The following is a 13,128-nucleotide window of genomic DNA, read 5'->3' as shown; positions in this document are numbered from 1 at the left end:
CCACGCGGATTCCTCAGCGAGGTTACATACCGACAAGCCGGCAGCCCCCAACGGCAGCGAGTCTGCTGAGCGCCTGAGGGGGTGGCCTCGAAAATCTGGCCCTCGGGCGAGCACAGTGCAAAGACGGGGAGGTGGAGTGGGGGTGTGCAGAGGGAGGGAGGGACAGCCCTCCCGCCAGCCCCCCAGGGGAAGGGAGGAAGGACGGAGCCCTCCACCTTCCCACACAGGGTTCCCAACCAGCCAGAGCGGACACGGCCTTACCCCTCGGAACTCGACCCCCGAGACCCGTGTTAACCGGTCTCAACACAGAATCCCAGGGGCGGGAAGTGGGGGGCCCTGTAAGCAGAGGAGATGAGCCCACAGACCCCATGAGGATGCAGGGAGGAGACGGCACCTGTGACAAGGATGCATTCACCAAACTCCAGGAGGGAAAAATCCGAGGATGATGTCGCCTCAGAACAGTGGCCGGGGCCGCCAGCTGGCCCGGGGAGCCCCTCCTGCCATCCAGAGCCCAGCACACACCAGACAGACAGCCTGGCCGAGCCCTCAGCCCCTGCGGTGGGAACTCAGACACGCATTCCCTGCAGCTAGGAGTCCGTCCAAGTCCCGGCCTCTGCCAGGTTCTCGCTGAGAGATGAAAACGCCTGTGTATTTGAACCTTTACACAGTGAAGGCCCTGAAGCGTCCCCTCCCCCGACGCAGCTTCCTCCACTTGAGGGCCATCTGCTGGGTCCACAGAGGAGGACGCCAGGTGCTAACTGGCCAGAATGCAGGACCAGGCAAACCAAAGTTCACCTGAGCTGGGAGAGGCTGGGAGGAGACGTGCAGGAGGGCAGCTCAGGCTGCCCCCAGGACACTCTGCCACCACGAGGGACATTCCGGGCACCTGCCCTTCCCGTGCGGTTTCTTGGGCTGTCTTCAGGTGGAGCCAACAGCCCTGGGGTTTCGAGCAAGGAGCCAATGGACTGCGCTCTGAGTGTGGCTGCGCTGACACCCAGGGCCCGTCCCCGAGTGCCTCTTCCTCCCCAGGCCGGGATCACCACTCCCGCCCCAGGAGAGGCCGAGGGCTTACCTGTTCCAGGTGGGCTTGAGCACAGTGGGGACTCACCACCTGGAGGGAGAAGAAACACGGTCAGCAGGTGCGTCCTCTCTCTCCAGGGAAAACGAGGCATCACGGCCAGGTGAGGCTCCCATGCCCGCATCCACCCCGACCACAGGCACGGCCCCAGAGCCCCAGCATCGCAGGACACAAAGACCCGACTTAGCGAGTGCAAGCTTTTGCTCACTTCTTTTGTAAATTCGGGGTGCTTTTCGGAGACTGCATGAAACCAGGGCGCCTGCCCCCAAGAGAAGTGCCCACGGCTCGTAAACACAGACCCTCATCTCTAATGGGGGGGACATGGGGGACTCCCAGCTGGTGCCAGCCCTCCTCACCCAGCAGTGGGGGGAGCGGGGCCAGGAGAAGGAGGCGGGGCTCCACCTGGGGGTCTTCCAGCCGCCCCCCGCCCCCCCCACAAACACACCCAGGGCTTCCATTCATGAAGCGAACGCCTTTCCTAGAACGATTTCCACAAGCGGAACTGAAAACAGAGTCGAACGGGAGGCAAGCTCAGCGCAGACACTTCACCCTAGGCTGGAGCTCCGAGCATGAGCCGGTGGGAGGGGGTCCCTTTGGCGCCACCACCACCGGCCCCTGCAGACGTGAGTGCACGGAGGAAGACACACGGGCCAGCGTGATGAGGACACCACTGCAGTCAGGTCATGAGAGACACGGCTGCCGGCAGCCGGGATGACAGACCTAATGGAGATAAAGACCCCGGAGCAGGTGGGACCCCTGCTCCACCCCCTCCTGGCCATGGGGCCTCGGGCTCTGATCACCCTGGGCCTCGACTTCATGGTCCGAGAGCCGCAGGGAGAAGGAGCCTGTGGTCTCAGAACAGGGCAGCCTCCCTAGGCAGGCAGGGCGGTTGGCAGGGGAGGGGACCAGCTCGTGCGGCTCCGGAAGGCCCAGATCCTGGCACTGCAAGCCGGACCAGCTCCCGTGAGCTGCCTCCTGGCTCTGTTCCCCCAGGACTCCTTGCATCCCCATCCTCAGAGACTTTTCTGAAAGTGTGCACAGCAGGAGAAACTGCAGGGATCTGACGAACTGTCCTTGTGGGCTGGAGTGTGCAGCCGGTGACCTTGGCTCCTGCCACGACAACTATTTATAGTTCCTATGCCAAGGAACTTCTTTTACCAAGTTCCTCAAGGAATGTGACACACAGTCATTCATTTGTCTGGGGCGTGTCATTACTCCCCCAGGACTCTGACTCACGCTCTTGCCTGGGGCAGGGCCCTCTCCCTGGGACCCCATCCCCTCCCCTACACCCAGCAGCCCCCTCCCCGCACACTCCACAGCCCCTCCCACTGCCCAGAGTGGCTGACCCAACAGTTGGCTTTGCTCGACACTGAGAATTCCCGGGAAGCAGGAACAATCTGGAAAAGCAGGGTGTTACAGGATGGTGCTGGCAGTCAGACCAGGAGCCCCATGGTTACTGGAGCAGGATGACTAATTCCATCCTTTGTCCAGTTTTCATTTGGTACAGGCTTGTGTCCTGGTGCCTCACTAAACACTTGACACAGGTGAGGAACGTGCAAGGAATCAGAGCTCCCATCTTTGAAAAAATCACTATCTGAATTCCACACAGTGGAATATTATTCAGCAATAAAAAAGGAATGTGCTATCAGGCCATGAAAAGACCTGGACGACCCTCAACTGCTGATTCACTAAATGGAAGAAGCCAACCTGAAAAGGCAAGGTACTGAATGAGTCCAACTTTGTGGCGTCTGGGAGAGGCACAACCGTGGAGATGGTAAAGGAGATCAGAGGTTGCCAGGGACCTGCCCCGAGGCTGCAGGGGTGCAGGCCCGGCCTGGGGAGTCCTCCAGAACACGAGGCAGGGTGCTGTGCTCTGGGCACCCCCGGGCCCCCTGCTCCCCAGCCAGCACAGTGAGTCTGGGCTGTGGTCACATCACTGAGAGCTGTGCCAGCTGCACCAGTCTTGTCACTTTTGCGGAGTGCCTTCTCCTGTCGGGCACACGTTACTACACAAACGGACAAGCCCTCAGGGAGCAGGCAGTCCTCCCACACGCTGTATGGACTGTCCCCTCCGTCAGTCCGTGAGCTGGGCGTGGGGCGGGGTGAGCGGGGTCCCCAGCTCAGAGGAGCAAAACTCCCCAGGGTTCCTGCCAGAAAGGGGCCAGAGGACCGACTCCGACCCTCCTGTCTGTCTTTCAGACGCACTGCTGTGCAAGGCAGACAGCAAACGTCTGAGGAAAGGCCTCGGGGCAGAATGCCTGCAAATGACCATGCACAGGACATACTGACTCGGAGACAAGGGCATCTGGGGGGAAGCCACCGGCCAGGAGGAGAAAACTAACGTTTGCATCAGCACTGCAGACACCTGACTGAGTAAAGGCCACAGACCACTGGACACACGGACACCCATTCCTTCCACATGGCACAAAGAACCCCAGGATGGGAACTACCTGCACGTGACGTGTCCTCCCTTCCGGGAAGGAAGAGGGGGTGGCTGACCACAGCCTGGCAGCACCCGGAGCTGGACCACCGTGCTTGGCACTACGGGCGTGAGCAGAGTGCAGTCGGCGCCCTGGCTGCACCTCCTGGAGCCTCGGGCAGCCCCCAGCCCCCAGCTCTGCATCCTGACCACAGAGACAGAAGCACCGGGCTCCCGGGACCCAGGGCTGGAGCCACACAGCTGCAGGCTCCCCACCTGCCCCTCTGACCTCCAGGCCCTGCCTGCCTCCCAGTCGGAAGCAGTGCTCTCTCAGGATGGAGGCCCCGAGTAACCATGTGGTGGCTGTCCAGGGTTCAGGTCGGGTCAGGAGCGGCGGCGCGAGCTCACGGCTTTCCCTCCCGGTCCCCGGTGCGACCTGTGACCACACACCTCGCAGTGCCACCTGGGCTCCTGCTGTTTTCATGGGACAGACAGAAACACCGAGGCGCTAGGGCGTTTCCAGGCGGCCTGGGCACCCTCCGCGTGAAAGAGTCTCTTCAGCCTCTGCAGGGCCGCCCCCACTCACTGATAGGGCTGAAAACCAAGGGGGCAGCCAGCACACATTCAGGACCGGGGAGGGTGGGGGTCCCAACGCGGCTCTGTTCCTCAATCCCATCCTGTGTGTGCGGCCCACACAACCAAGCGCCAGACCAGTGTGCTCGGGGGCACCAGGCACCCCCTCGGGGTCTGGGCAGACGCCTCCCCTGAGCAGCCACTTCCTCGCCCAAGTGGCGGGATGAGGACAGCTTCCTCCAGCAGCCGCAAGGCCCGGGATGCGCGGAAAGCAACGAGCCGATGGGGATGCGCAGAAGGGACTCAGATGCGGAGATGCGCGGACGGGGATGCACCTGCGGGGATGCGCGGAGGGAGACGAGCGGACGGGGATACAGGGATTGGGGATGCATCTGCACGAATGCGCAGACCGGGATGTACAGAAAGACAGGAGCGGAAGGGATGCACTTGCAGGGACGCGCGGAGAGAGATGCGCGGGAGACGCGCGGAAGATGCGCAGACGGAGATGCAGGGATTGAGATGCACATGCAGCGAGCGATGCACGGACAGGGATGAACCTGCATGAATGCACGGAAGGAGATTCGTGGAGAGAGATGAGCGGAAGGGATACACCTGCTGGATGTGCGGAGGGAGATGCGTGGAAGGAGACGGGCAGACAGGGATGCAGGGATTGAGATGCACCTGCACGAACGCTCGGACCAGGATGTGCAATTCGGTATGTGTGGACGGGGATGCCCTTGGCCCAGTCCCAACAGGTCCAGGCACACCTGCAGGCCCTTCTGGCTGCCGCACAACCTGGGAAGCTGCTGAGCGTCCCGTCTGGGCCACGTAGGTTGGTCTTACAGGGAGGAGGCGCGACGCTGGGTCCAAACTCCACATTCCTCCCCTGATAGGAACGGAAGCCTCGGTAAGGGTGTCAGGGAGGCGACGTTGAGGGATGGGGTAGGAGGCAGAGCCAGTGCCCACTAGTGACTAAGGAAGCCACAGAGGGGGCCCCAGAGGCCTGCACTTCATGGCCCTATCACAGGTACACGTGGGGCGAGTCGCCGTTACCAAGGACGACCACAAACAAACAGGGCTGCGCCCAGCCGCACCCGCCTGCAGGGCGCCTGCTGCCTGCCCTTATCAGCAGCCTGCCCCAGAGCCGCAGCGTGGGCCAGTGGGCAGGACAGAGGGGGCCTTGCAGGCGGGAGCAACCGTGCCCCAGGGAATGGGAGTGAGTGTACCTGTGTGACTGTGCGTGTGACAGTGAGCGCACACCCCACAAAGGCGCAGCCTGCACCTGGCTTCCGAGGGAGCTGCAGTGCTGCAGATGCCCCGGGGCCAATGCGGGGCTCCTTCTCCAGGAGGAGTGTGGCCGTCTCTAACAGCCCCCCAGGGCGCCTCCGGTCACCCCGCCAGGACAGACGAGACACAGGGCCGGGAGGGGGACGCAAAGAACCCCACTCAGGGCAGAGGCGCACACCCTTCCCCGCGAGCCCGCCCGCTTCCAGGGTGAAGAAGCAGGGTCCGAGCAGGCGGGGTCCACAGAGGTGCAGAAGGGCTTCCGGGCGCCGGGCATGCTCCATCTCTCCACCTGGGATCTGATCACACAGGTGCGTCCAGCATCAAAACACATTGGGCTGGACACTTAGGACATGGGACTTTTCTGAATGTGGGCTTCAATTTTAAATAAAGTTGATTTTCAAATATATGCTTAGTTTCCAATGCCACAGAGTCGGCTGGATAGAACAGAAAAGGCTGAGGACCTTAAATTCTGGAGCGCCCCTGCCCGATTGACTCGGGGAGCCCTTGCTCTGTGAACTCAGCCTTCCTCGGCTGTGAAATGCGGATCCCACCGCCTGGGGGATGCGGGGCCGTGAACCAAGAGATACCAGGAGCGGCTTTGATAAAGCGGGTGGGGGGCACCCAGGTCCCTACAAGAGGGGGACAGTGAAGGAAGACCATCCCGTTGAGCTGGGGGACACTCCCTGCAGAGCACAGATGGCGTGTTCTTGCAGCAGGGCTGGCTCTGGAATCACCCGCAGCGGGGAGCGAGCTGGCATTTGCCTGGGTGGGTCCGGGAGGTGAGGACACCTGAAAGGTGGTGTCCCATGGCGGGGACAGGACCCCCGCTGCTCCCCGGAATTCCTTGTGCTTCTGGGGAAGGACCTGTCTGGATGTCAGGTCTGGCAGGTAACGTGGAAAACAACTTGCCCGGTGGTCTTAGCGAATGAAGGAGCACGTTTTGCTTCAATTTACTCATACTCAGAATAAAAGTTAAGTTCCTGGCCGAGGAGAACGCACATGGGGACAATGGAGGGGACCCCAGCACCGAGCCAAGACTGCCCTGAGGACCCCCAACAGCAGGGCAGGAGCAGGGTACCCATGCACCTATCCCGCCTGAAGCATCTGTCCCTGGCCAGTCTGTGCCCCACAGGACCGCTGCAGGTGTCCTCCTGGGGGGGGGGTGTCCCGCCCATCACACAGGCACCAGACCCTCCCCTCACCCTCCCACACCAAGCCCCCTCCCCCTAACACTGCAGGCTGACAGCTGCATGGCCAGGGCGTCCTTGCAGCCAGGGACCCAGGGCCCAGGACAGGGATCAGGATACCATCCCTCAGGGTTGAACACCTCGACCGGACTGGCCCAGATAACAGTGTCTCTGTGCACAAGGTGGGCAGAGCCAGGACACACGGGACCATGAGCTGCACTGAAACTTCAGGACAAATAAAGGGGGGACGTTTCCTTTTTCTTAAAAGAAGAGCTTAAAAATGATATGGTGCCACCCCCACGACTTTTTCACACCCTCCTTGTTGCAAACAGAAAGGAATAAAAGACGCAAACAGAAACAACAGTTGCTTAAGGATGGAAATGGTGCAGTCCACAAAGGGGGATACCGAGGGGATTTCCCCCAAAATAACTAAAAGAACACAATTTATATGTCTAAAAATGGGACAATGAGCAGCCTGGCCTTTTCCAACTGTCCTCTAATCCAGGGAAGGTCTGAGGAGAAAAGGAAAAAGTGACAAATTTTAATAGCTTGCAACTTACCACCAAATCTTAAAAGAGGTCCAATTTAAAAAAAAAAAAAAAAGAAAAAAGTAGGGTTCCTTCTGGATATACGCCCAGGAGCGGGATTCCTGGGTCATATGGTAAGTCTGTTCCTAATCTTTTGAGGAATCTCCATACTGTTTTCCACAGTGGCTGCACCAAACTGCATTCCCACCAGCAGTGGAGGAGGGTTCCCCTTTCTCCACAGCCTCTCCAGCATTTGTCATTTGTGGATTTTTGAATGATGGCCATTCTGGCTGGTGTGAGGTGATACCTCATTGTAGCTTTGATTTGCATTTCTCTGATAATTAGTGATACTGAGCATTGTTTCATGTGCCTATTGATCATTTGTATTTCTTCCTTGGAGAATTGCTTGTTTAGGTCTTCTGCCCATTTTTGGATTGGGTTGTTTGGTTGTTTCTTATTAAGTCGTATGAGCTGCTTATATATTCTCGAGATCAAGCCTTTGAAGGAACCCTACTTCAAAAAGACACCTGCACCCCAGTGTTCACAGCAGCACTATTTGCAATACCAAAGACATGGAAACAGCCTAAATGTCCACCGACAGATGACTGGGTAAAGAAGAGGTGGTATATTTATACAATGGAATACTACTCAGCCATAAAAACTGACAACATCACGCCATTTGCAGCAACATGGATGTCCCTGGAGAATGTCATTCTAAGTGAAGTAAGCCAGAAAGAGAAAGAAAAATATCATATGAGATTGCTCATATGTGGAATCTTAACAAAAAACAAAACAGAAATACAAAACAGAAACAGACTCATAGGCATAGAATCAAACTTGTGGTTGCCAAGGGGGCGGGGGGTGGGAAGGGACAGACTGGGATTTCAAAATGTAGAATAGATAAATAAGGTTATACTGTATAGCACAGGGAAATACATACAAGATCTTGTGGTGGCTCACAGAGAAAAAAACTGTGACAATGAATACATGTATGTTCATGTATAACTGAAAAATTGTGCTCTACACTGGAATTTGATATAACATTGTAAAATGATTGTAAATCAATAAAAAAGTTAAAATAAATAAATAAAACAAAGTAAAACAAATCTTAAAAGAGGGGGACTTTTTGATAGCTCAGTGGTAGAGCGTGTGGTAGACCGTGTGCTTAGCAGGCATGAGGTCCTGGATTCTGTGTCCAGTTCCTCCATTAAAAAAAAAATCTTAGAAGAAAATGTTGCAGATTTAGCATTAGGCCACATAAGGCCAGCTAGCTCAGTCTGAATGTCCACGTACCCACGTCCCATAAACCCGCCTGGGTTCACCTGATGCCGCGAAACTTCCACCCACGTCTGCTAAATCCTGCTCATGGGGGTCACTCTCCACCCAGAATCCCAACCCGAGAGCCTAAGAACTGCCTGTAGCCCCGGCCCCTCTGATCGGGGCCCATTCCATTTGCCAGGCCTTCCTTCAAAGGCCCAGCAGTTCCCTCCTGCTGCCCCTTCCCCAGAACCCGGCCCTCCCCTCTCCTGGGCAGCTCCCAGCTCCCCCACAGGCCTCTCCCACAAAATGCTTTTCCCAAGTAAAGGAGGAAATCTCTAAGGACAAAAAGGTTTCAGATTAAGACTCCAGAACCAGGATATCTGCCTCCCACCCTGCGAGAGGCCAGGTGAGTTTCCTCTGAAGATGCCCTGAGCAGGGCCGGGGGAGGCCGGCCGCCCAGAGCCCCGTGCACAGCCCCGGGCAGAAACCACGGCACACCTGCTCTGGGAAGTTCCAGGGGGGCTCGAGGGGTGCGCGGAGCAGAGACACAGAAGAAGAAGAAATGCCCTGAGACACACCGACGGGACCCCGAGGGGACAGAGGGGCCCCTAGGAGCTATTTCTGTGCCTGACGGAAAACGGAGGTGGGCACATCCTGAATCCCTGCTCAAAATAAACAGCTTCGCTGGAGAGAAAAGAAAGCGCAGGGCGAGACTGGAGTTTAACTCTGCAAATTAAAATGTGGAGGTGGGGACTCCAATGCGTGGCTGACTACTGTCATCCTGCTGCTCAAAATGGAGCTGAAAGAAGGAGAAACCGGGGCTTTTTCAGCTGAAACCCAGCCTGTACAAGCAGCCTCACAGAAGTACCGCCGGCAGCTTGGTTGGAAATCTTCCTCTCCTCCAACTACAAGTAACTTCAAACGGGAGGCATGAGGGAGCCCACAGACCCCATGAAACCCCCGCGTGTCCATCCACGGTCCTGACATCGGTGGGGGGGCCCCCCAACGTGGCGGGGGTGCCCACAGACACATGCGGTGGGGAGGGGGTCTGACACGAGGCACTGGGTGTCCAGAGCTGTGTGGACGGGTCCAAAGCCAGTGCCCTGAGCATGAGGCCTGCAGAGCAGAGGTCCCACAGCCCACGAGCCTGTCCTCCCCACGGGGGACAGGGGACACTGACATTGGCACAGGGTTCTGTCACCCCTCCCAGCTTGAATGTAACGCTTGGGAGACAACAGAGGGAAAGGGCAGCAGAGGGGGGACCTCGGAGACCACGACCCGGCTGGAACCCCCTCTCCCGGACGGGACGTGTCATGACCTCACCACCCCCAAACCACCAGGGACTGCAGGCCCGACTCCAGAACAGACGGCCCAGGGGGGAGGAGGGGCCGTGAGGACCGATCTGCGGATAGTGGAAGACACAAAACCCTGCCAGACCCGGGGACAGGCAGGGAATCGCTGCCATCCTCTTAGCTGTAGGGGGACACACCAGAGTCACGAGCTACCACGGGGCCATCAGAACCCAGACCCAGTCCCGGGGGTCCTTCCCCGGGGGTCCCCTGGCTCGAGGGGCAGCTTCCAACAGCCACACGTGGACACGCCCGTTTACTACTTTTGTTCCCCCAAAAAGAGCACGGCTGCAGGGAGAGAAACAACCACTTGAGACAGGGTTCCATGCACAGGGAGCCCAGTCTCTGACAGGCAGCAGGGCAGATAATCACGGCCGAGGGCGTCATCCTGTTTTTGTTTACACAGCAGTGGCAGGTGCCCCGCCCACAGCACATTTCAGGGCTGCAGGGGCCTGTCTCGGCCCGGCTCCTGCCTCACCGCCTGACCCACCAGGACACACGTTTGACATGTCACCAGAGGGACATCTGCTTTGAATCGAGGGGCCTCGCGGTCCTGCTGCCCTTACTCTGTCCCCAAAGCCTGGCCACGTGGGTCAGGTGGGACAGCCCTCCCGATGCCCCGCAGGCAGGCACCCCTCTGCTCCCCGCCTCCGGCCTCAGCGAGCCAGCTCACCTGTGTCTGACCATCTCCCGGGAAACTGGGTCCCCTGTGCCCAAGGCAGGTCCCAGAGAAAACTGGAATCACTTTGTTTAAAATATCTCTCAAAACACTGCTGTTACCATCCATCCTGTCCCCCCAGGTCCTCGGGATGGGGTGGTGGCGGGGACAGGGCCCTGGTCCTTGGTCTCCCTATAAAGGACCACAAGGTGCCTGGCCAAAGATGATGGTGCTGGAAGGAACCTTCCAGAACGTACACATTTAAATGACTGCAGCTCTCCAAGGCTCACCTGGAGACACCATGTGTCTAGCATCCAACTGTGTTATGACTGCAAAAAAAGCTGACGGAACTAAAACCCCGCTGGGACTGACCGAGGGCCTGAGTCAGGCCCAGGAGCAGACTGCTGTGACAAAGGGTCCCAGGACCCACGGTCGAGGGGTTTATCAAACATCTGGAGCATGGAGCCGCCTCCAGTGAACGCGGAGAAACGCGTGTTCCCAGAATTTCAGACGCTGTTTTGAGCAACGTAAGCAGCCCCCAGGCCCAGGTGCCCCTCCCCTCAGGGATGGCCTCTCCAGTAAGAATGTGTGACACACGTGGCTCCAGGAGTGGGAAGGATGTGGCCCAAAAGTCGGTTCCCAGGGCGCCTCCCATGTGTAAATAGCAGAGTGCGTCTGGACGCGCGGTGGCCCAGGCTGTCCCACTGCCTCCTGCTCCCCAGGTAAGGAGGCTGCCGGGCGGCAGGTGAGTGCAGGTCTACCTTGGGTCTGCGTGGACCCTGCCTCGTGGGCCACCCACTCCACAATGTGGAAGAAAAAGTGACGATTTGGGGAAAACAGGGCAGGTTTTTATATTCTATGATTTACTTAAAATGAATGTATTTCAAAAGATTAGAATTCCCTTCTGGGCGCTTCTGGGGGCAGGCTGGTGAATCCTACATAAACATCACTTAGACGTGGGCTGCACTGGGGAGCGAATCAGTCATGGGGGGCGAGACTTTCAATGACGCGACCACATCCATGCCGGCCTCCACGTCGGCCTCTGTCCCCTCCCATGAAACGGCGGACACGGTGCCGCCAGCCTGCCTGGTGCCCAGCAAGGCCCCCGAGACGGGCACGGAGAATGGGGACCCGCGGCCACCGACAGCAGAGCCAGCCGGCCCCCGGGGGACCTGTCCTGCTGGCTGCCTCCGAGCCCAAGGCAGACCCAAGGCCCAGACCGACACCCCGGCTCGGGCCCAGATGACTCATGGTTTTAAAAACACAAATTTCTGCACAAAGGAAGCCGCTGTGTTTACAGAAAACTAGCACTTCCCTGGTGCGGCTGCACGAGGCGTGCTGACCGCCCGAGCAGCCCCCGCTCGCGGGCCATGGCCTCTGCTGGTAGGAATTCACGTGGTGGGGGCAGCCCCCAAACTCTGGGCCTTGGGGTAACAGCTTCGGGGTTGCAATGTGCAGAGTGACTTTTTTCTAATTAAAAAGCCAAAAAAGGGGTAGGGTATACTTCAAGTGGTAGAGCACGCGCTCAGCATGCGTGAGGCCCTGGGTTCGAGCCCCAGCCCCTCTTCCAGGAATAAACAGACAAACCTAATTACCTTTCCTCACCAAAAATAAACAAATAAAAATGTGGAACACAATTAAATAAAAAAAAATCAAAAAAGATGGGTGGGGACGGCCTACCAGGAAAGCAGTCTTACAGGAAAAGGGACGGGAGCTTAATGGCTCTTCCAACCCCAGTGACAACTTGCGAAAATGAAACACAGGACAGGGAAGCAGCCGGGATGTCCTTCCGTGGCTGATGGATAAATAAACCGCGGTCCCTCCGGACAGGGGGACATTACTCAGCAGTAAAGAGAAGTAAATGGTCAAGCCACGAGAAGACAGGGAGGGACCTTCGATGCACGTGGCTAAGTGAAAAATGCCAGTCCGAAAAGGCTGCCGGCGGCATGGTTCCCACCATACGGAAAACCGTGGAGACAGCAAAGGGGCTGCCAGGGGTCGGGGGAGGACGGAGGAACAGGCGGTGCTCCGAGGACGTGCGGTGCAGGGAAGCTGCTCTCTGTGGGACCCTAACGGGGAGTACATGTCATCGGACGTTTGTCCAGATCCGCGGGGCGAACGACACAGTGAGCCGCCGTGCGCACCGCGGACTCCGTCAGCCATAAGGCAGCAGTGCTGGAGCATCGCTGAACAGGTGGCACCGTGCCTGCGCGCACGCCGGTGGGAAGAGGGCTCCGGGCGAGTCCCTGAATTCGTACTCTCCCCTCGATTTTGCTGCGACCCCAAAACTGCCCTAAAACAGAACTATTCATTAAAAAAAAATGGCCAAATGTGAAAACGCATGCACACGTGGATCAACGGAACCTCTACCCAGACTGACCTCCCTGCTTGGTCCTGGATGGCGGCAGCCCACGTGGCCCTGGCAGCCAGCTTGGGGCCTGGCCCACAGCAAATCTGGGAACGTTGCTGACCTGGGCAGTTTAGACATTAACTGGCTCCTCCCTTAACGGGCAGAGTGGGAGGAGGGGAGGGCGGGGTGAACACTCCTGAGACGCAGAGGCTGGGCCCCGGGCCTCCTTGGAGGCTGGGCAAGGACAGGACAACCTCCCAGAGAGGCCGTGGTGCTCACAGACAGACTGTCACGGATGACCCTCAGGGACGTGGCTGATGGCTCTCACTTCTGAGACGTGTTAGTGGCCAGTTGCTGGCTCCAAGTTGGGCTGCACGATCTCCTCACCCCAAAGCCACCTGCTGGGTCACAGGCACCACCGTGCTTCACGAGGCTGTCAG

General features: G+C 58.3%; 1 protein-coding gene across 1 annotated transcript in view; it reads right to left on the bottom strand.

Annotated features, from left to right (window-relative positions):
- Positions 1–13,128, bottom strand: part of LOC141574330 (uncharacterized) — a 58,651-nt gene that overhangs the window by 39,620 nt on the left and 5,903 nt on the right. The window contains exon 3 of the mRNA XM_074349091.1: positions 1,073–1,111. Coding sequence (XP_074205192.1) covers positions 1,073–1,111 — 39 coding nt within the window. The remainder of the gene's footprint in view (positions 1–1,072; positions 1,112–13,128) is intronic.

The sequence above is a fragment of the Camelus bactrianus genome, chromosome 21 (assembly GCF_048773025.1).
Source record: "Camelus bactrianus isolate YW-2024 breed Bactrian camel chromosome 21, ASM4877302v1, whole genome shotgun sequence".
NCBI lineage: Eukaryota > Metazoa > Chordata > Mammalia > Artiodactyla > Camelidae > Camelus > Camelus bactrianus.
This window is presented reverse-complemented; position numbering and strand designations above follow the sequence as displayed.